General features: G+C 36.9%; 1 protein-coding gene across 2 annotated transcripts in view; it reads left to right on the top strand.

Annotated features, from left to right (window-relative positions):
* Positions 1–21,928, top strand: part of LOC143212121 (uncharacterized) — a 278,017-nt gene that overhangs the window by 108,087 nt on the left and 148,002 nt on the right. For both annotated transcript variants that reach the window (XM_076430534.1, XM_076430533.1), the window contains exon 3: positions 2,432–2,522. In XM_076430534.1, coding sequence (XP_076286649.1) covers positions 2,438–2,522 — 85 coding nt within the window. In that variant the 5' untranslated portion in view covers positions 2,432–2,437. The remainder of the gene's footprint in view (positions 1–2,431; positions 2,523–21,928) is intronic.

Genomic DNA, 21,928 nt, shown 5'->3' with positions numbered 1-21,928 from the left:
ATAAAGGCTGCCAGCCAGATGTGTCTTAAGAGGGTCTTACTTGGAAAAACCCTGACGCACCAGGCTAAACAGTAAAAATTAGAAAGCACGCTGTAGCGTGTAGACAAGGACCCTGTTTCCTTGTTCTATAGTTTGGTATTGGGCTTGCATTGCTGTGGACTTTTTTCGCAGTTCAGTCTGCTGCAGATCCTCTTCAAGGAAAGACGTTTCGTTCCGAGCCGTTGAATAAAGTCTTGTCTTTCTCAAACATTAACTCTGACTTTGTTTAATCGGCACCCCATTCCCAACAAATTGAATAGAGTTCCTTGTAAGTGTAGACGTACCCTGTCATTGCACACAAGCAGTCGGAAAGTATGAGGACAGGGTTCGTGGTATGATCGACGCGACACGTTCGGAACGGCAACTCGGTCGCGTTAAATACTAGCCAGCCGACTTTGATGAGGGTCGAAACGTTGGAATCACGCTGTTCGGTCTAATCGGCCGTCGCGGCGGAGGAACTCGTTAATTAGTTTAAACGGTCCAAGTTCGAGCCTCCGTGTAAGACGCCACTTAGCACCCCGGTCCCAAGTGTCTTCGGCACATCGGGACTTCTCGAGGCGTCGCGTCGTCTGGCATAAGACGTGACAGAGGATGACACGGCAGGGCAGTATAGGTTCTGCATTAATGAGCGGCCAATCGAGATCAGTAATTGGCGGGCAGGATCTCATCGAGACCGGGTCGCTTTTGACAGGCCCCGGTGCCGGACCACCAACCGCTCTCGACAGTTGTCAATGACGTGAAAGCATTATGGCGATCGATTACTGTGGAGGACATCGATGATCGCTGACCGTTTCCCAATTCGGCCCGCGCCGCGCCGTGTTAATACTAACATCTGTTACCAACGATCCGATCATCGCGCGAAATACAACGTGTAAATTGCCCACAGCTTTTGTTTCCTCTGTCGACAATGTTCCCGCGTAATACGACGGCGCGAGTTTTCATTGTTCCACTTGTCGAAAGCGATCCCGCGATAAACGATATGAAATAGCTCCCCATTCAAAAGATTCGCCCCCTCCTCCCCTCACCATTCCCTGACACTTCGCTTCACGCCGTATCGATCCTGATTTACATTTAGTTTTTCGGCGCGTTTCGTCTCTCTGATTTCCCGTCCGTCTCTGTCGATCGGGCGCCGAGCGGCGCCGCAGTTGTTTGCAGTATGACGGCTGAATTCGCGCGGAAAAATTTTCAAAACTGCTTCAACACAATGCACAGAGGAAACCGGAGGGACGAGATGAATGAGGACTGAAGTTACGGAAGTGGTTTTTACGTCCACTTGTTGTTGAATGGTTGCTTTATTCTAAATGCTCGGCACTATTCCAATAACTTCACTCGACTCTCTCTGTTTTAATGACGAATGAGTATAATTGTGAATTATTGTTATGGTCTGTAAACGCGCCATTGTAACCATTTCCCGACGTGCATGTCTTGATCGGATAAACTCGCGGATGTTTTACGCGCGATGTTCACCATTTTAATGGAACGACGGGACGGACACGGATTTTTAATCTGCGAAAAGTAGCTGAAATGTACATTTGCGATCTGATATAATTATATTTTAACATCTCGATGTTTTTTATGTTACGAAACACACTTTCTACAGATTTACAGGCGTTAGCATTTCTCACACAGCCTGCATTCTCCTTACAAACGAAATGTGACCTTCATCTTCGGAGTTCAAGGAGTTTAAATGTCACGCCACTGTACATGGTTGAATGTATTTTTTTATCAACTGCGCGACGCAACACAAAAATATATGTAATTATTTATAAAAAAAAAACACATGATAGTATTCAAATTACAGTAATTCTTCAATCGGTGTCCTGGGTCACCTATGCAATCGCAGTCCAGTGCCTACCCACTCCACTGCCGGCCAGCAAAGTATGATTCTCGAGAAAATGTGGCACCTTGAGCGCTCCGCAGAATTTTAAGAAATTGATATGATTTGATTATGAAAAACGAATGTATGACAAGTGTACTCGTAGGACAAGTTTGAAGTCGTTTTGTCCAGAGCAGATTATTTCGGTACATTCCCGCAAATATAGCTGCCTCAGGGCTCTGCTACATCATCGCCGCCTCACCATAGATCTGGAAATCTACAAAACGCATGTTTTTAAATTATGTTTAGAGGTCAGATAAGAAAAGTTGAAAAAACATCACTTTTAAAATTTTGTACGAATCCTACGAATTGCAACCTACACAAAAATTTTTGCACACTCATTCTTTAGCGAACTAGTCAGTCTAACATCTTAAAAAAATTCAAGTCCAATGATCCAATTTTAAAAAAGTTACGAGACTTTTAAGGGTGTCCAATTTACGGTATTATCTGTACTCATTGAATATAGTTCAGCTCATCACTACAATTAATTAAATTCTATTGTTTTCATATTTACAGAACAAAATGGGAAGGTGTCGTTTTTCATTCTGGTTGGTCCTCGTCTGTCTAATTGGCGATGTGCTGCCACAGTACAGGGAAAAGAACATAAGTAAGTTAAAAAGAACAATACACGCTATTAAAAAATATCTTTATAATAATATTATATTTTCAAACATGCACGTAGTCTTTAAAATAAAATAGCTGTGTCAGCTCACATGATTGTGTAGTTCACGTTACTGTAATATCTCAACTCACATTATGTAGTCGGTACACAAGCATTGTATTTTAACGATTACAATGAATTTCTCTTTTATAAAGTCCGACCATAGAATGAAAATGAAAGTATAAATCAGGCGAATAAAGAAGATAAAGAATAAACCATACGATGGTAGATAAGGAACTGGTATTTTCGACGAGAATCGTGAAAAAATTTAACGCCGCCAAGGAGAGTTCACGTATTTTTGGGGGACACTTCATTTCGGGCACCTTCAATTTTGCTCACGAGCGGCTCCACGACGACATTACGAAAGATGCAGAGTCCTAACATTTTCTACCGCTCGGTCGGTGAAACGGTTTTCCACGGGATTAAATCCCTGGAGACGACACGAAGTTAATTAGAACCACGTGTCTCTTCCGCCAATAAGAGTTACAGAGTTCACCTTCTCTCCGCGTCGAGCTTCACGTTCCATGGGTTCAACGGATGAGATCCTTAACGGCAGCCATTTTAAAAAATTAGGTCGGAATCAGAATCGTCAAATTCAATTTTAAATCTCGTGACTCGAAGATATATTTCTGGGATTACGGTTCGCTAAAAAGTACTAATGAACAGACCGGATTTACGCGCTTGCAGTCAAAATGAGTAGCTGCAATCAAAGGATTACTACAATTATTGAAGAAAGAGAGCAGTTTCTGAATGGTACCTGTTTCTAGGATTGACAACAATTTGTGTGTGATTACTCTTTAGAAAATGTTGATCATATATATCAGTACAATCGCGCAGTTAATTAACATTTCATCAAGATTATAATGTAGCTTGCAATTAAATCAGCTCTTGGTTTGATTACTATTTTTAATTTGGAGTTAATATGCGTTTCATTAAAAATAATATACAAATAAGAGTATTCTATTAAAATTTTTATTTCGATGCTGTTTTTACTTGTTCGCATTTGTCGTAAGTAGACTGCGGATCTTTATGTATTTATGAAGAAATTGGTTGGGTGAAATATAAAACAGTAAAGGATTAGAAAAAACTTTTCATGTTTAACCATCCGACAGAGTCCGTGTTTACCAGAAGTAACTTCAAAAATATGATTTAAAAAATTGATAAATAAAGCGGTGAATGGTCCTAATGTTGTTAAATAACGCAAACATGTACAAACAACGAGATAATCTGTTTGTGAATCTTTCATCACTTCCTAAGTTTCCTTTCACATAGCCGCGGAATTTTGTTCCTTCAGAAACTAGATTTAATTTGCATTGTGAGCATTAATAAAAAATGAAACGAACTTTTGGGACAACCTAATATGCATTTAAAGAGATACATACTGTTATATTATTTCCAACCTATTAAACATATTAAGTAAGGAAATAAATTTCTATTTCGTTGCGATTTTTATTTTACATAAAGATCCGCCGTCTGAGGGTTAATATGTAATAACTAGACTGCGGATCTTTATGCAAACTAAAAAATGTTTGTATTGATTTCAGGACACAGGAGCCAAATAAAAATTGTATTCTTCTTTTAATTATCCTATTAAGCTGAAACTGATACGTTGATGTCCTTAAATATTTTTAACATGTCCACTTCTTTAAATTGTACGCGTCCATTTTTGTCATAAATGCATAAAATCCGCAGTCTAGTAATAACCCTAATAATTAGTTCAACGATCATATCCGCGGTTTCGATCGAATACTTTCTGCCAGTGGTAGGATTATGGAAGATATAGCCGTCAATATGACATCTTGATCTGATAAACGAAGATTTACCGTCTCCATGCTCGTCGGACCATCGAACCGAAATGAAGGGAAACATATGAAACAATTCTGCGGATTCCGGGTCCTGACAGTTTACGGTCACGGTCCACTATCGTGGATAGATACTCGAGTCCCTCTTGACCGGTCTCCTTGGTCTTCCGACGAAGTATAAATGAATTTACAACGGTGCGGCGGGGCGCGAGACGGTCGGTCAGGCGAGTCGAAGTTTTGCCATGAAATTTTCGTGTGTCAATAATTTCCGATAAGACTCTCGAGCACGCCTGTGGATTGTGCACCTATACAATCGCGTACACGGATCTCTGGCCGTGAGTCAGGCACATATGCGACGTACACGGACGAGATCCTCTATCCGCTCGATAAACTCGACGCACCGAAATCGAGGGGCTTTGGAATTCACTCCCCGGAACTCAAAAGCCCGACGAATACCCCGTGATATTGGGAGCAGATTGGAAGCCAAGAATCCGCCGCGAGATTGAAAAGTTCACTCCTGATTCTCGCGCTGGCTTTTACCGCGGACAAGACGAGCGGATAGTAAAAAGGCCAAATTAAGTGCGTCCACGTAAGCGGAAATCCCCGTAGCGTTCTCCTCCTCTCCTCGGAGGCGAACCGAGAGCTCGTCGATCGCTGCTTTTCGGAAATGTCGAGCCGGGGGATCCCGCACAGCCTGATCCCGCGAGGATTTTATTTCACCGTCGCGATTCCGGACGCTGCTGCTGTCTTGTCGCGGATTCTTACGGAATTTTTGCTGGCGGAGCGTGCAGCACGTAGTGACATGTGCACCGGCCAACGTGGAAATACTGTCTCGATTTAGGTGAAAGAGATGTGCGCGATTTTTCTGGAATATTTTTCTCCTAGCTAGAGCGCGGCGTGTACCCACTGCGGAACCCAGAAGCTCGACAGTGACTGAACTTTCCTATATTGTTTCTTGTAACAGTGACAAAATTGTTTTATGAAACCTTTACCAACGTGTTTGTCACGCTTTTCTGATTAAAATGAGACCCAACATGACAATGTTTGTTGATGTAATTGACGATTTAGTAGGATCTCGATTATCCGAACCGACGATATCTGAATTCAATCTATGTAATCTGGAACAATTTAATCTAAAGGGGTTCATTGATTTCGTTTCTTAATGATCTCGATCGGTTGAGAATGATTGAATTTTATAAATGCTTTTGCTGTTTCACATTTTTGTTTTGTTTATGTTATTTGAATCTCAAGGAAGAGTTAGTTTGCAGTACTGTACAGACGTTTCAATACATCATGATACCACATATAAATAATAAAATGAAAATTTTAAACAATCGTATGCCTACTACACCAGCAAGGCAGTTTAAAGATGTACTCTTTTCTTAAATTTTTAACTCACAGTCATTCAGTAACAAAGTACAATCGGTCACAAAAATATTAGGACACTCTTAAAAAGACGATAACATTTCTAATATTGAACCATGCGATTTGAACTTCCTGGAAAGCAAGAAAAATAATATAAAAATAATAGCGAGGTTAGTTTCTTTTAAACTTTTTTTTTCCTCGAGGTCGAAAACTGAGATTCGACACCCCAGAGTACCCCTAAATGACGTGTCAAAATTTCATTAAGTTCGGAATATTTTCCAGGTAGACGCCTTTTTTTCGACCTGCCGACTGGACTGTACGTTTAACTTCGGCTACACAATTTTGTCATAAATATGCAGCGCTTATATCACGATGATAACGCTTTACATCACTGTCCCAGCGACGACATCGCAGAAATCTGTTCACGTAATCGTTCTTGACGATGAAGGATTTTATTGCCATTGATAAACGTTTCCCTGAATCGCTTGACTCGAAGAAAGTGCGAATAAAGTGTAGTCTGAACAGTCCGGTTAGCATGCGGACGAATAGGTTTTCCTTCATTATTTGTAATTGTTATGTAACTATAGGAAACTGATGGATCTCCCGTTGGTTGGCTTTCCCTTTCATTCCCATAACCAATGTAAAGTACCTACTGCCTCTTTATAATCGAGCCGCTCGTGACCGGGAAGGAGATTACAGCGGGCAATAGATCCGAATCCCAGATCATTACATTAACTAGCGACTCATTTCGTCGTTTTTTTCTCTTTTCTCCTGGCGCTGGCAAGATTGAAACCCACTTACCTTCAGCTAGATCTATGCTCCTGAGAGTATGACGATTAGTACTCTCGCCGAGAACTAAACGAAATTGATTTTGCGAGAGGACATTATTTAATTAGAGGAGACTGCTAGTCGTAGATCAAATGTATTTGCATAATCTTGTTCCGGCTGATTGACACTTGCGTCAACAGCTGTTGATCGAAGTACAATTTACTCTGTGCTGAAATATAGAACAAATATAATTTCCTGATCGACGTGTATGTAATTACTAGACCGCATAATAATGTGTACATTCATGTTTTGATGGACAAATTTTTAAGTAAACAAAAATCAGGGTAAACTTTATTTTTATAGTTAATGAACTTCTTTTTTAGTTGCTGAAATATAAAATCAAACTGTATTAAAGTTTCAATAAAGCTGTAATTAATTGTTGAAGATTTTTAGTGCTATTATTATAACTAGTCAGCTTTATTTATAAAACATAAAAATTTTATACCTGAATTGCAACACACTGGAGTGATGTAGACATTTATTTACTTCGTTAATACGTTTGGTAGGTTGAAAATAATATAACAGTATTTTTTAATTCTTTTCACTGTTTTAAATTACATCTTCTCATTTTTGTCATAAATGCATAAAATCCGCTGTCTGATTATAACACATTCATACTGCCATTCCGTATGCACCTAAGTTTTATGCTTATGCGAAATTTTTCATATTTTTCAAATAACTCGACCCTTCGTGATCCTATTATAAAGTAGAAGTCATCAAATTTTTCACAAGATTAATACCAGATTTGGAATTTTTAATTTCTAAAAGATAACACTGTCCAACAGCCAAAAAGTATTTCGATTCCCACTATGCGATTCTTGTAGAGTTTTCCGCGCTGATTCCGAATCTGGTTTTAATTTTTTCCCTATACGTCCAGTTTTTGAGAAAATGGAGTTTAAAAAAAAAGACATATTTTTCAACTTTAAACAAATATTGCGATGTTATTATAAAAGATATTGAATTGTTCTTTACAGCAAAAGATTCTGTAGACTTTCCCGAATACAGTGATATCCAATATTAATACATTATGATTGTTTAAACATGTTTAAACAATGATTAAAGACGGAGATGCACCACTTTTGCACCAATTTTTGCAGATATTTTCGAATTTATCTCAAAAAATAAGGGTCTAGCGAAAAATTGAACTATACCACGCGAAAGAGCAGACTTTTATCTTGAGAAACCCCCCTGTGAAGTTTGCATGGTCGACGTTTTCTTCGAACCAGAAAGCAAAATATCTTCGCGCGACATGAGTTTCTGCCAGTGGCGCTCAGGACGGGATACGGCGCAGCGACGGGATACGGAGCGGCGAACGACCGTTCTGGTGGTGAGCGCCACTGGTGACAACTCATGTCGGACGAAGATATTTTGCTTTCTGGTTCGAAGAAAACGTCGACCATGCAAACTTCACAGGGGGGTTTCTCAAGATAAAAGTCTGCTCTTTCGCGTGGTATAGTTCAATTTTTCGCTGGACCCTTATTTTTTGAGATAAATTCGAAAATATCCGCAAAAATTGGTGCAAAAGTGGTGCATCTCCGTCTTTAATCATTGTTTAAACATGTTTAAACAATCATAATGTATTAATATTGGATATCACTGTATTCGGGAAAGTCTACAGAGTCTTTTGCTGTAAAGAACAATTCAATATCTTTTATAATAACATCGCAATATTTGTTTAAAGTTGAAAAATATGTCTTTTTTTTAAACTCCATTTTCTCAAAAACTGGACTTATAGGAAAAAAATTAAAACCAGATTTGGAATCAGCGCGGAAAACTCTATAAGAATCACATAGTGAGAATCGAAATACTTTTAAAAAGTTGAAATTTGTTGGACAGTGTAATTGCCCATCAGATCTTGGCATAATTCTTCGTTCATCTCACAAAAATTGAGGAAAAATAATTTTATTATACAAATCCGAGGTTTAATCATGATAAAGTATAAATTTTTGCGTACTGCGATGTATGGGATTTAACAACCATGGTCGAGTAATGCCAATTTTAAAATCAAGTGGATTTATTCGCGTTCTTTGTTTTATACGAAACGCGGAAAACGTGATACCCTTCCACAGAATAGAGTTGTAGAGCACTTATAATTACTGTTCGTTTAACAGCTTGCGGATATAGAGTTCTACAGCATTACGCACTAAAGCTAATACGATTACTGCTGTCTGCCCGGAATGTTTGAACACAAAAGACGCCGAGTGTTTCCACTTTGCGCGGATTTTCGTTTCAATGCGAGTATTAACGAATTGTAGCAAGACATTGCAAATAAATAAACCGACCTCGGCCTGACATATTGGACAATCCGTGGCTGTTCTGAGGATCTGAATGTTAAAAACGTTGAGAATCGCTTCATAGTACAAACAATTACTTACAAGAAGAATTTAGTTTATCTCCATACTTATATGTACAATGTACATACAAACACTAACCGTTGACTATTACAGCGCTAACAAAACATTGCATTCATAATTGTATACCAAAAGTGATCGCTAATGATCCTCGATGTTAATTCGACCTTCATACATAAACAATTAAAAAAAAAAAATTTAGTTGTTCCAATAGCATAAATCTATGTAATCTTATTCATATCCTTCAAACACAAACTGTGATATACAGGGTGAATCACGAATCGTGATCACTAGAGATTACTCTGTTATTAGCAGTCCGATCGAAAGTGTTTTTATCAGGTAGAGCATGGTTTCAAGAGAGCTTTCACGTGATTATAGCAAATTGTTCGTCAACTCTTTCTTTTTTGATTTTTCAAGGTCACCTTCACTTTTTTGCAAATACACCTATAATTTTTTTACGCCTATTTGTAAGGGGATTTCAAAGCGAATTCGGAAACGTATCATAACATTTAAAAAATTGCAAAAAAGATTGTAAGAAATTGCTTTCTTTAATTTTTTTTTACGAAAAATTTGCGATAATCACGTGAAAGTTCTTTTGAAACCATGTACAGTAATTCTTCAATCGAAGTCCTGGGTCGCCTGTGCGATCGAAGTCCAGTGCCTACTCACTCCACTGCCGGCCAACGCTGCTGCGTCGCGCCGCACAGTGGGGAAACTTGACCTAACTCGATTCAAAAAGAAATAACTTTCGATAGAAATGAGGTAGAGCGATGAAATTTTTTTAAAATTAAAGCTGAAACTTTGCAGAATATGGAAAAAATAGGGAGGTTACTGTACGAACGGTTTTTAATCTTGAGAAAATTCGTTAAACATGTAGAATTTCAAGAAATCGATTATGCAATATCCTGAGGTCGTAGCAAAATTTTGAGACCAGATTTGAAATCAGCGTGAAAATATCTACGGGAAATGAAGTACAGCATGTTCAAAAAAAATTTTTCCGCGCGTGGTATTCGAAAAACCACAATTTTCTTGAAATTGTGCAAGTTTAACGTATTTTCTCAACGTTAAAAAACGTTCTTACCATAATCTCCCTATTATCCCCATATTCTGCAATGTTCCAGCTTTAATTAAAAAAAAATTTCATCGCTCTACCTCATTTCTATCGAAAGTTCTTTGATTTTGCCTCCTATTTGGACGAAAGGTTCCACTGTGCGCCGCGCCGCGCCGTAGGGCGGCGATGATTGATCTCGGGTCGGGTATATCGGTGTGAACACCACGACATTGACCCGAGTGAATCGAATTCTCAAACGTCTTAATTTTCATTATTTGTTTATGGGACTTTTACTAGCTTATTCCTGGCGTTTCTCTGATTAAAATGATACCAAACACGATATAATTTCAACTGTATTTAGTGGTTTAATCGACGGTGAAAGTTTCTGGAGCGAGGAAGGACAGCGACATCACGGGCCTTTGAACTGTGCCGGCGACGTCGACTGTTCGCGTTTCTTTCTTTCCTATACGCTCTTCTTCGTTGCGTTCGAAACTTTCATCGTCGATTAAACCACTAAAATACGGTTGAAATATATCGTGTTTGGTATCATTTTGCATTAGAAAAATGCCAGGAATATGTTGGTGAAAGTTCCATAAAAAAATAATGGAAAATAAAGAAGCTAAGATTTTGGTGTTTCATTGTGATGACGCACGGACCTTTAAACTGTGCCGGCGACGGCGACACGCTTCGGCCACGCGATCCTATTTCATTCTGTCCTTCTCTATGTTCGGCTCGTCGATTGACGTCTCGGCGCGGTAGACGCAGTCATAAAAAAATAGCCTCCCTACACTATTGAAGTCCGTTCAAAACACGGGTGTTGGCTATTATAACACTAGCTATATGTATATATAAACACTAGCTGCCTATAAAAAATACACTTTAATTTATTATTTGTCAATACAAATAATAATTGCAATTGTATTTGTAAATAACAGTTAACTTTATTATTTTCTATAATTCATTTAAACTTGCTCAAATAATAAATAATTATTTTTGTTTTTTATTTGAATATCTAAATCACAAATAACTTGTTACTCTTAAATTTTTATTTAAATAAATTTATTTATTGCTCAACACTGCTGCTGATACATTAAGGGTCCATGTAGACCCATGTATAGTGATCGATGTAGTTGCCGGACCCGTTCGAGTTTGATCATTATTCGACGAAGATTTCAATCAGGCGAAGACTTTCAATTCCCACCTACGGGGAATATCAATTAGGTACTAATTTTGCCGAGATGAGCCGACTCCGTTAAAGGGAAACTTCGATTTCGATTCCGACTTAATTACTCCTGTTCGAATTACTCCTGATTGCCCATTATATGCTGATAGTAGCCGTAACGAGCGCCATTGCATTACGTCGATTTAACAAATTTGCGCATCATTTATCGAGCTCGCGATGCAAAGCTGAAATTGTCAAATGAGAAATCGTTTCCTCAAACGTTTCTGTTATTTTCAACGTATTGAAATCATTAGGTAAAGAAATAAAATTCTGTTCAGCTTCACTTCCGTGCGGTTGACGTAGAAAATTTTTATTTTGTACAAAGATCTGAAGAACTTAAACGTGGAAAATGTACAACAGATCCAGCACGAAAACATGACATTGCAAAATCAACTAACGTCACAATATAAAATGTGGAACGTACTTTTGTTAAAATATTTATCGTTAAGGCGAATGCAAACAACAGACATTTCAACAAATCGAAAGACTTCACTGGTGAATTACAATCTCAATATTATTGCATTTCGATGGTTCGAATAACGCAAAATTAACCTAACCCAGACGTAATCTATAAGTTGACCAACACTACTGGCCAAAAGTTTGGATTCACGGCGTGAATTCAGAAAAACAGGAGGTTTATAAGAAGAACTGAATGCCTTTAAACAACCAAGGAAGATTAACCTGTGAAAAAACTTAGGAACAATATGTTTTTCATTTTGTATTATTTTTTTTTATCGAGGAATGCGTATTTTCTTCAGATTGCTCGTTCATTAAAAAACTGCCTTTATTTTTAATAACAGCCTGACATAATTAGGGGATCCTGGCAATTAGTTTTTCGAATGTTTCTATTTTGATATTTTTCCATGCTTCTTGTAGAAGTTGTCAAAAATGTCCCTTTAGAAAAGTTATATGTATTATAAGGATGGATCAAAATTTATCGACATATTCGATTTTTACAAAAAACAGCAAGTGATACATACCAAACTTTTGGCCGGTAGTGTATATGTGAGAAAGGCTGAAGATTTAATGAAAAGTTGAGAAAGAATATTAAGAAAAATATATACAATCGAAAAATCATGGAAAAATAATCTTTTTAAATCTTATGCGTTTCTCCTGTGTCTGTGATCTTCAATGACCTTGAGTAATTATAGTGACTAAATTCCTAATGAGTTTATTTATATCCATAAATTCTTCAAGTTTCACTGTTTGCACCTTTAGAGTCGAATTCTATTCAAGAATAACATGCATGCACGTGCATGTTGAGAATAATCCCATAGGGGTTTTATGGTTTTATGGCTTCATAAAAATAAAAACATTACTTGATACCGAAGAGGTTACGAAAAGCTAAATATTTTTAATGTATATTAGATGCTTGTTGATCTATTATATGAAAGTCCTCTTTATGTGAATACATTTGTGCCTTAATTAGTTTCATGACTTGAAACCTCCATTATAATGAACATACTTGTATAGTACGTATAATACTTTATGGAATAACACAGTCGGATAAAGAGTGTCGATGCAAGGAGACTGCACCACAACTAAAAGTTTAGAAGTGAGTTACCGGTAGCCATTTATTGCGATATAAATTAAGGAGGCAGTGAAAAAAGAACAAAGTAAAAATCAATACTGCCGAGTAATATAAAAATATAATTCAAAAGTAATAACGAAAGTTTTACGAGCGGCCTATAGAATATTTTTCTATTCGGTACGGGAGTCTAACGAATTCGCACAACAATGGCGAACGACGTTACACATCATAGCCGCGGGAGTCTCGGGGATATTAGAGACAGCGAAACCCATAAAACCTTGAAACTTGTTTTTCTAGAGAGCCGTTCCGCTCCTGAGTGGCCCGGAGTCACGCACTTTCGCGAAATTAAATTCCCGAAAAAGATTTAAGCTGCCGTGACGGGGCGTCGTTTTAGCTCGCAGCCTGTGTAGCTGTGTGGTGCGTGTGGGTGAAATCCCATAAATGTTCCATAAACGAGTTCCATCGGGCCTTGGCGCCACTATAAATGCTGGCCCGGCCTCTCTTAAATTAGATTGGAATTTCTTCCCGACATTAACCCGAATGTCAGTGACACGGAAAGGGAACCGCGAACGAATGCCGGGAGATCAAGAAAAGGACTATGTTGCATCACAATTCGGAGCGATATGGCGTGACCTGTACAGTGAACGAACACCTTCCAATGAATAAAAAATTTTAATTTTTCATTTTCGCTAATTCATTATTTTCTGTTTCTTATTTTCTCTTCAAGTCTAAGCGTTGCAGAATATGTGTGCCGGAGAACTTGTTTGAATTCGTAAAATTAACAGACCTGTGGCCGTTTGAGTTTGTAGAGAAAAATTAAAAGCGTTGTTCTCGAATCCACATTTTTCAAAACATCTGCTACGATACTTCGGGCTCTAATCGATCACCGCACTTGAAACTTTGAGGGAATTTGTAATACACAGTCTGCTATCGCAGGAATCAAATTTATTTAAATTCCTCTATTTTTTCTCATTTTTTGATCGTGTTCAAGGCTGAAAAATATGAAGAAATCGGTAATTCGACTTCAAAATGATGACATTTTCGGACTATTTGTTCGGACTATAATTATATTCGTTCTGCAAAACATGCTCTACAAAACAATATATAACTCGTGTAATTTTGATTATTTTTGCTTTCAAAAAATCGTATATATGCTTCAAAGATCAATAAATGTGTGTGCACAATCCCAATGAGAAAGGTTCAATAGTTCTTTTGAAAAAATTCCTAAAGCTTTGTACAAAAACGAAAAAATAACATTCATCATGTTGAAATTTATGTAGCAACTCTATTACCACGCTTATTATAAAATAAGTTCACAAATGTCTCGTTAAAAAGACATTTTTTTATAACCTACTTGGCACTGCATTAAATATCGTCAATTTCTCGAGGATCAGAAATTTTCAGTCAAAATATTATCCAAAAAGTTTGTTTCGTTTTCGATGAATGTATTCGATGAGAATTCAGACTAGTATTTATCAAAAGACTTTTTAAAAAACGGTGCGCTCTGATTGGTCCGTGTTTTTCGTTAATAATTCCTTAACAAATCTGCGGACGCCATTTTTGCAAAGCAAAATGTCGCTTCAAATGATTTCAGGAACCTCCCATTTCCGGATGTTGAAGGAATTTTGAGACTCCCTGTATAATTCTTTAATTTTCGTTTGAACTTTTACGTTTGGTTGCAATGACAGTTTTCAATTCATTTATATATATTTGAAAACTAGAGGGGAGTTATTGTAGCTCGCTCGCTTTGCGAGCTCGCGAGAGGGTTAATGGTACGCATTTTATTTTAACAGACGTCGATAATGTAAATTTTTATTGAAATATTGATTAAAAGCTGCGACGTTTTATTGAAATATTCATCAAAAGCTACGACGTTCGTTTTTTTGTTGTATTGAAATATGATTCTAAAAGCACTTTTAGTTTTTCCCGAATTTGCCATTTTTCCGTGATACTTTTCCAATTTTTTAAAATGTAAAAACCTGATTCGGACTACAACGAACATTTAAAAAAAAAAAATTAGCCAAATCGGTCCAGCCGTTCTCCCGTGGTGTCGTGACCAACGAACAGCATTTGATTTTTATTATATAGAAGATTGTCGACCTTCCGCATATACTGCTTGCGAAAGCATTGCCCAGCAATTTTCAATGATATTAAATTAAGGTCGGGTGAGCACACCAGTCATATATGTATTTATAAATATACATAAACCTATATGTATATATATATTACAAAAATATGAACGATAGTGTTATATTGAAAATATTACATTGTGGTACTATTATTATAAATATTTTTGCACAAGAAAAACGTTTAATCATAATCGAAAGTCTTTCCTTCGTATATTCTCATTCACGCACACACATACACATATAAAATGTTATATGCATCGCAACTTTAACGCGAATGTGCCACGTCTTTCTCTTATCCAATGACATAATTTTAAGGGGCGCGGGCGACGTGAAAAAAAGATCTCGCAAAATATATTTCAGCAGGTGTAAATAAGGTCCACCCTAGTGCACGTTGTAAAAGAAACTGTTAGTACAACCTAATTCTTTTGGGATCAACAGTAAATGTCCTAAATCGATTCCTAAATCGCCCGGCCAATTTCACAGTATGTCACACACGTAAGACAATGAAATCCCGTGAAAAATTCAAGAACCGTCGTGTCGTGCGATCGAGCCGGACTAAACACTGCTAGCTAAACAAAAGCGTAGACGCAATGTCGATGGACCGTCGGAAAGGTGAGCGATAAGCAGATAAGAGCATTACCGAGTAGACAACACTGCTTCGTCGAAACCCGGTACTCGATTCGAATAGCGATCGAAACAGAGAGGGGGTGGGGAGATCGAACGAGGGAAACAGCGCAGCGTTTCTTCTGCAAATTTATGCAGATACAAAATAAATGAATCGATCACGAAAATTGGAATATCTGGCGCGCGTGACGGAGCTTTGTATACAGCGCTTAATTGGTAATTAGCCGGCATATTTAACGTGAGCGGCGGGGAACAATAGGCCCTGCCCTGACCGATCCCCGCCCAGAATATACGCTCCCCCTTTGCATTCTCTTTCCAAATTCGTTTAACAAACGAATCGCAATTGCAATGATTACCGGGCGTCGATGGTCACCGAACGGCCGACGTTGCACCGCGATTGCGATTTTATTGCCGCCATCCTGCGCACGTCCATTAAGCTTTTTGTTCGCATAAAAATTAGCTACCGCTCGATCTGTCCGATCGCGGCTCGATCACCTCTGACCGCGACCAGAACAGTGTACAGATCCCGAATTTCATATTGGTTTGAATTATTCTAACTGCTCCAAATATTCTCGATTTTTTTTTGTGATTTCTATGCCAAACCGCCATTTTATTTTCTGTTCTTTTATTATTTATTAACAGTAGGACATGTAATTAATTTGAGACATCCCACGATTACTTTTTCAAATTGTTAAGCAAACAAAAATAAGGGTCAAACTTTTTTTTTAGTTAATGAACTTAATTGGTGAAATATGAATTCAAACTATATCAAAGTTTAATTGAAGCTGTACTAATTGTTGAAGATTTTCAGCGCTATATACATATACAAAGATCTAGATTGTTCTAACACATTCATACTACCATTCCGTATGCACTTAAATTTTATGCTAAACGACACCTGAAATATTCTTATGCGAAATTTTTCATATTTTTCAAATAACTTTCGGCCCCTTGTGATCCTATTGAAAAATGTGAAAGTCGTCAAACTTTCCGCGAGGCTAATTCCAGGTTTGGAATTTTTAATTCTAAAAAATATGTAAATGCAAAACACGTCCGAATAAATAAGTGTGTCTAGTAAGTGTCTTCAAAAACAAGTTAATAATTCTAATAATTATAGGTAACTTTGTCGATGTTTCCTCCTCTCCTATTTTAATGACCTCGAAATATAATCTAAGTGTGAAATAAAGAAGTCCACCATTTTGACGGAATCGACTGTTGTAAAATGATAGAAGAAAATAACTATATATACAAGAGTAGGCCAAATAGCAAAAAACTCTATAAGAATCACCCAACAGTAATTGTTGAACAAATTTGGTGTTGGAGAGTGTAATTTTACAAGTTTTTTCCAGATCAAAACAAGTGTTAAATGGAATTGATTTGTCTGGTCTGAGAATAATGAAAACGAGGAAAGGAGAAGTCTCTGGTCATTTTTTCAAAGGAAATAATGCATTCATTTAGATTTATTCGATTTGCACTTGCTGAATATTTTTGTCGTACCTCACTCAACGATAAGTCAGACATGATCCCCAAAATTAACCACATACTACTGATTTGCTACATTTTTCAGCTTGAAACAGCGAAACTCCATTTTCGTCATAATATATGACTAGAATGTGGATCTTTATGCGAAATCAAAATTATACGCACTAATTCCAAGAAGCAGGAGTCCAATAGAAACTTGCTTGTTCTTTTAATAACCTTCGCAAGGTAATGTGGGGTCTCAAAGCCCCCACCTTCAGATTTTTTAAAAGAATTTTTATATGAATAAAATAAAATCTGTTTGTTTACTTTTTATCCTGTGTTATTCTTTATCCCAAATTTATTAAAAACGTGGCTATTTATATAATTCATTTGTCGGGCTTTAAGAGACCCCACCTTACCATTTACAGTAACGAGCATAACTGATTCAACACACTTTAAATCAGAATAACTTTTTTTATGAATGGACCAAACGACTTCAATTTCTCTGTAAGGCTAGAAGAATTAGTTTAGTAAATGACGTCTAATAAATAAATTGAAAAAATGCATTTGATCGGAATAGTGTAAAACAATAGTAAAAATTGATTTTTACGACTTTTTCAGCTGGGCCAATAACGAAAATTCAAAATATGTGTTTGGTCAATTTATATAAATTATATACGCTGCGAAAATTTCATTGACATTGGTTAACTGGTTTACGAGTTATAATCGATCAAAAGTGGTAAAAAGGCCAAAAATCTTGAAAAATTGCAATTTTTACCACTTTTGATCGATTATAACTCGTAAACCAATTAACCAATATCAATGAAATTTTCGCAGCGTATACATATAATTAATATAAATTGACCAAACACATATTTTGAATTTTCGTTATTGGCCCAGCTAAAAAAGTAGTATAAATCAATTTTTACTATTTTTTTTTCGACCGAATACATTTTTTCAAAAAAATTTTTGGACGTCATTTACTAAACTAATTCTTCTAACCTCTTCTAGTCTTGCTATTGTTGTGTATCTCCGCTCTTGATATGAAACACAAAATTTCCACTGTATAACAAATGTGAACAGCTGTAACAACGTTATTACAGTTGAAAATTCACACATGCGTTTTATTATTCTAGCTATCGCGGTATAATTATTACTAGGTTCTCTTCGAACATGACTGTTCTCATTTATACATTCGCGAAAGTATCTCGTAATAATTTATGTTCTGGTACGAGACATGCCGTTGAAGGAAATGTAAATTCCTTGGATTTCTGTTATTATGAATAAAACGTGATTCATTGTAGGCATTACAATGGAAAATATAATGCAGACGCCGGGTGAAAAAACTGAATTCGTTTGAATAATGCGGAAAGGTGAAAACAGTAGTTTAATCCGTAGGGGTGATCATTAAGCATTCTGAAAACTAACATGAATAACGCGCGAAATGTGCAAGGGGATCAGCTTTGTCTGAAAAAGCGATCATTAAATATTCGGACAGCCAGTTTGAACCCCGAAAATATTATAATAGCTGGCTCTAGTCGCACCCGATCCGTGATAATTCCTTATGAAAGAGTATAGCCGAATAAGGGGGCCAAAACTGACCTCGAACCAAATTCAACCGTGTGATGGCTTACCAGGAAAAAACATTCTGCTCCACAATTCACCCATCTAGATTAACCAGCGTGATGGTTACAGACAAAAATCGGATTAGCCGTGTTTGCTCCCTTTCTCTGCTTCATCGCATTCGAGCATTCTGATGAAAATATATATGCCAGAATTTCTGCACGCGATTAAATGGGGAAAATGAGAGGTAATTAGATAGAGTTCTGCAAATAGTGTACTGGCATTTGGAAGCAGAAGCTTGCCACAAAATGTTTCTCTCTGTAAACTATCGTTGGTTTATCTTGCTTCAAAGACAACTCCAAAGCTGGGGGAGTTCCCCTAGTACCGGACGCTTAAGGTTTTCCTTAAATAAATAAGAAAAACTTCGAATTATATACAATTCTCATTGTAGGTTATGAAATTTTTTAACACGGGAGAAGGCCGAAAATCATGAAATATTGCAATTTTTACCATGTTTAATCGTTTATAACTCGTGAACCAGTTAACCAATTTCAATGAAATTTTCAGAACGTATATGTATAATTTATACGAGTTAACGAAACACATCTTTTAAATTTTCGTTATTGGCCCAGCTAAAAAAGTTGTTTTTCACAATTCCGACCAAATGCATTTTTTCAACATATTTATTAGGCGTCACTAACTAAACTAATTCTTCTAACCTTACAGAAAAATTGAAATCGTTTGGTCCATTCATGAAAAAGTTATTCTGATTTAAAGTGTGTGTGATCAGTTATGTTCCTAACTATACATATACAATATATGGTCCTCGAAGGTCATTTGAAGGTCAACATACTATACATGGTTGAATTTGTTTATTCATTAGTTATAATGTTACACTAATCAAAACTCGAATTCCATAAATAAAAAAACGACGATAACTTTGAAATATAAGAGAAAGGCCTCTCATTTTGATACCCAGACATGCTTGGAGCAGGATTTGGTCCTTATTTGCTGTGAATTTATACCGATTAAAACCTGGAACTGATGATTCGATATATGGCAGCAAAGTTTGGTGCCAAAATTCCATGCAAAATGGAGGCTAAATCAAGACCAAACCTTACCCTCGTCATAGGGGGCAGGTCGATCGCACTAAGAACGGACCTAGTCTTGCTCTAAGAGTAAATATCGAGCAAAACCGGAGTAAACCTCGCTGTAGAAGAAAAAAATCGAATAAATTATATAATTTTAAATGTCTTAAAACAATGAAAATAATGATTTTGCCCGATATTTACTCTGAAAGCAAGGTTAACGAGGCCAAGGTTTCATCTGGATTTGGCCTCGATTTGGCATGGAATTTTGGCACCAAACTTTGCCGCGAAATACGGAGCTAATGCGGAAACAGATGGGTCGGCTTGCAAAGTTTGGTGCCAAATTCATACCAGATCAAGACCAAATTGCTTACCGGGTAGCTAATGCCCGGTATTAGGTGCCGTCCGGCATTAATGGAACTCCCCCTACACTTTAAACAGTTTTAGTGTCATCCTTTGTCAAACAATTTCATTCTGTAATAGTTCCTATAAAAAGATTTAAATCTTAAATTTAAAAGTTGAAATCACGTTTTTGAAATATTCGCGACAGTAGAGGAAGACAATTGAAGGCAAGATCTAACAGAATTTTCTGTTACATTATATCAAAAGAAGCTCAAGTAGTTTTTTCATCAGTATGAATGTGGCTCTACGCCATGAACCGAAAATAAATAAAATATCTTTTTATTTAGAAAAGTGGCAACACTTTGAAGTTTTGCTTTTTCAGACTTTTCTTCGCTTTTAGCATAGTAAAAAGTCAGAAAAAATCAAGATGTATTGAAAATTCTGGATCAAGTGATAGCGGTAAGTCTGCTGAAAATCCTCTCAAAATTTGAAATTTATCGGACAACTAGATCTCGAGGTGTCGTATCAGCCGTATCAGAAAATAAGGTTTCAAGAAAACCTCGTTTCCTATCAATTGCATGGAAATATGTACACTTACTTCAAGCATCTGTAACCTTATTATTTTTACGAGTTAAACAAAACCTTTTTCGAAGAGTCGTGCCTTTAAAAATATGCAATATACTTGAAGTCTCAGACATCCCGCATCTAACCGTCGCTGACTTTGAATAAATTGTATGTCCTGCATATTGTTTTCTTAATTATAAATAGACTATGAATTGTATACCGTTCTGATAAAAATCAGCTGGTGCAATTTGAAAGAGTAGAAAGATTAACCCTTTGCCCTCCTTTGTCGAGTGTGACTTGACATCGGAAAAAGGAAAATGTAAATGAATCGTGTTTATATATGTACTTGGTTCTTCCTTTATTTATTTAAGTCGTATTTTGTAGTTATAGACAAATATAAGTTCCACAAATATAAATTACAACAAAGTTCAAGAGCTATATTTAATATAATTAGTAAATCAAATTGTTTAAAATAAGTAGTAGCAGTCAAGGAACTGTCCTTTGAAGTAAATTGTTGGCAAGAAACTTGAAAAATAATTCGTAGTGCAAAGGGTTAAAAGAATTTTCAGATTATTGAAGTTATCAAAGAAAAAAAGAAGGTTCCATTCAGCTTTTGCATCTTGGAATGGATACACCAAATTTTTATTTTGCATAAAGATAATCATAGTTAATATCGATTATCTCAATTTTTCATTTTCAATAAAGGAATTTATAAAATAAATGATATCGATAATTACATTGCCTCAATTTCGCGAGGACAAATTAAATTGAAAAAGTGGGTGACAATGTATGAGTGAAAATTATAAAATGAATTATTTACGTTTCCATCATATCGATATTTGACCATTGTGTCAGTTTGACTCGAAGGGACAAATTAAATTTAGAAAATGAGTGACCAATCAAGCATGAGAAATTTCTACATTTACTGTGTGTATAAAGAAATGGATGTGTAGAACCAAAACACCCCATAAAATCTTCACGATGATGCAGGGAATGAGATTAAGGTAGAAAAGTTTGCATACCAGGCAAAAAAAGAACGCTCTGGATCGGAAGCGGCGTAATTCTGTTGCAAAATTGCTCGACACGGTGCATGCGATCCAGCAACTCGTTCAGATAAGATTTGAGGCCAGATTGGATCCGTTCTAACGGTGATGGTGGCTCGACACTTGATCCCATGAAGGGGATCCGAATCTATTTCGAGGTATGATTTACGTTACACCGGTAGGAGAACACGCCTGGCCAGCATGTACCCGATCGAATGAAAAAAGGGTCGGATCACCATTGTCTGTCCGACGCATTGCGCTGCATTGTATGCAAATATGAACGACGCCGCGATATCTCGGATTTCCCATGGGCTACATATCTTCTGTCGGTCCTGTTCCACTTCTTTGTCGCTGATCGCGCAATTAGCATTGCATCAGTGACACCGCG

The sequence above is a fragment of the Lasioglossum baleicum genome, chromosome 9 (assembly GCF_051020765.1).
Source record: "Lasioglossum baleicum chromosome 9, iyLasBale1, whole genome shotgun sequence".
Lineage (NCBI taxonomy): Eukaryota > Metazoa > Arthropoda > Insecta > Hymenoptera > Halictidae > Lasioglossum > Lasioglossum baleicum.
This window is presented reverse-complemented; position numbering and strand designations above follow the sequence as displayed.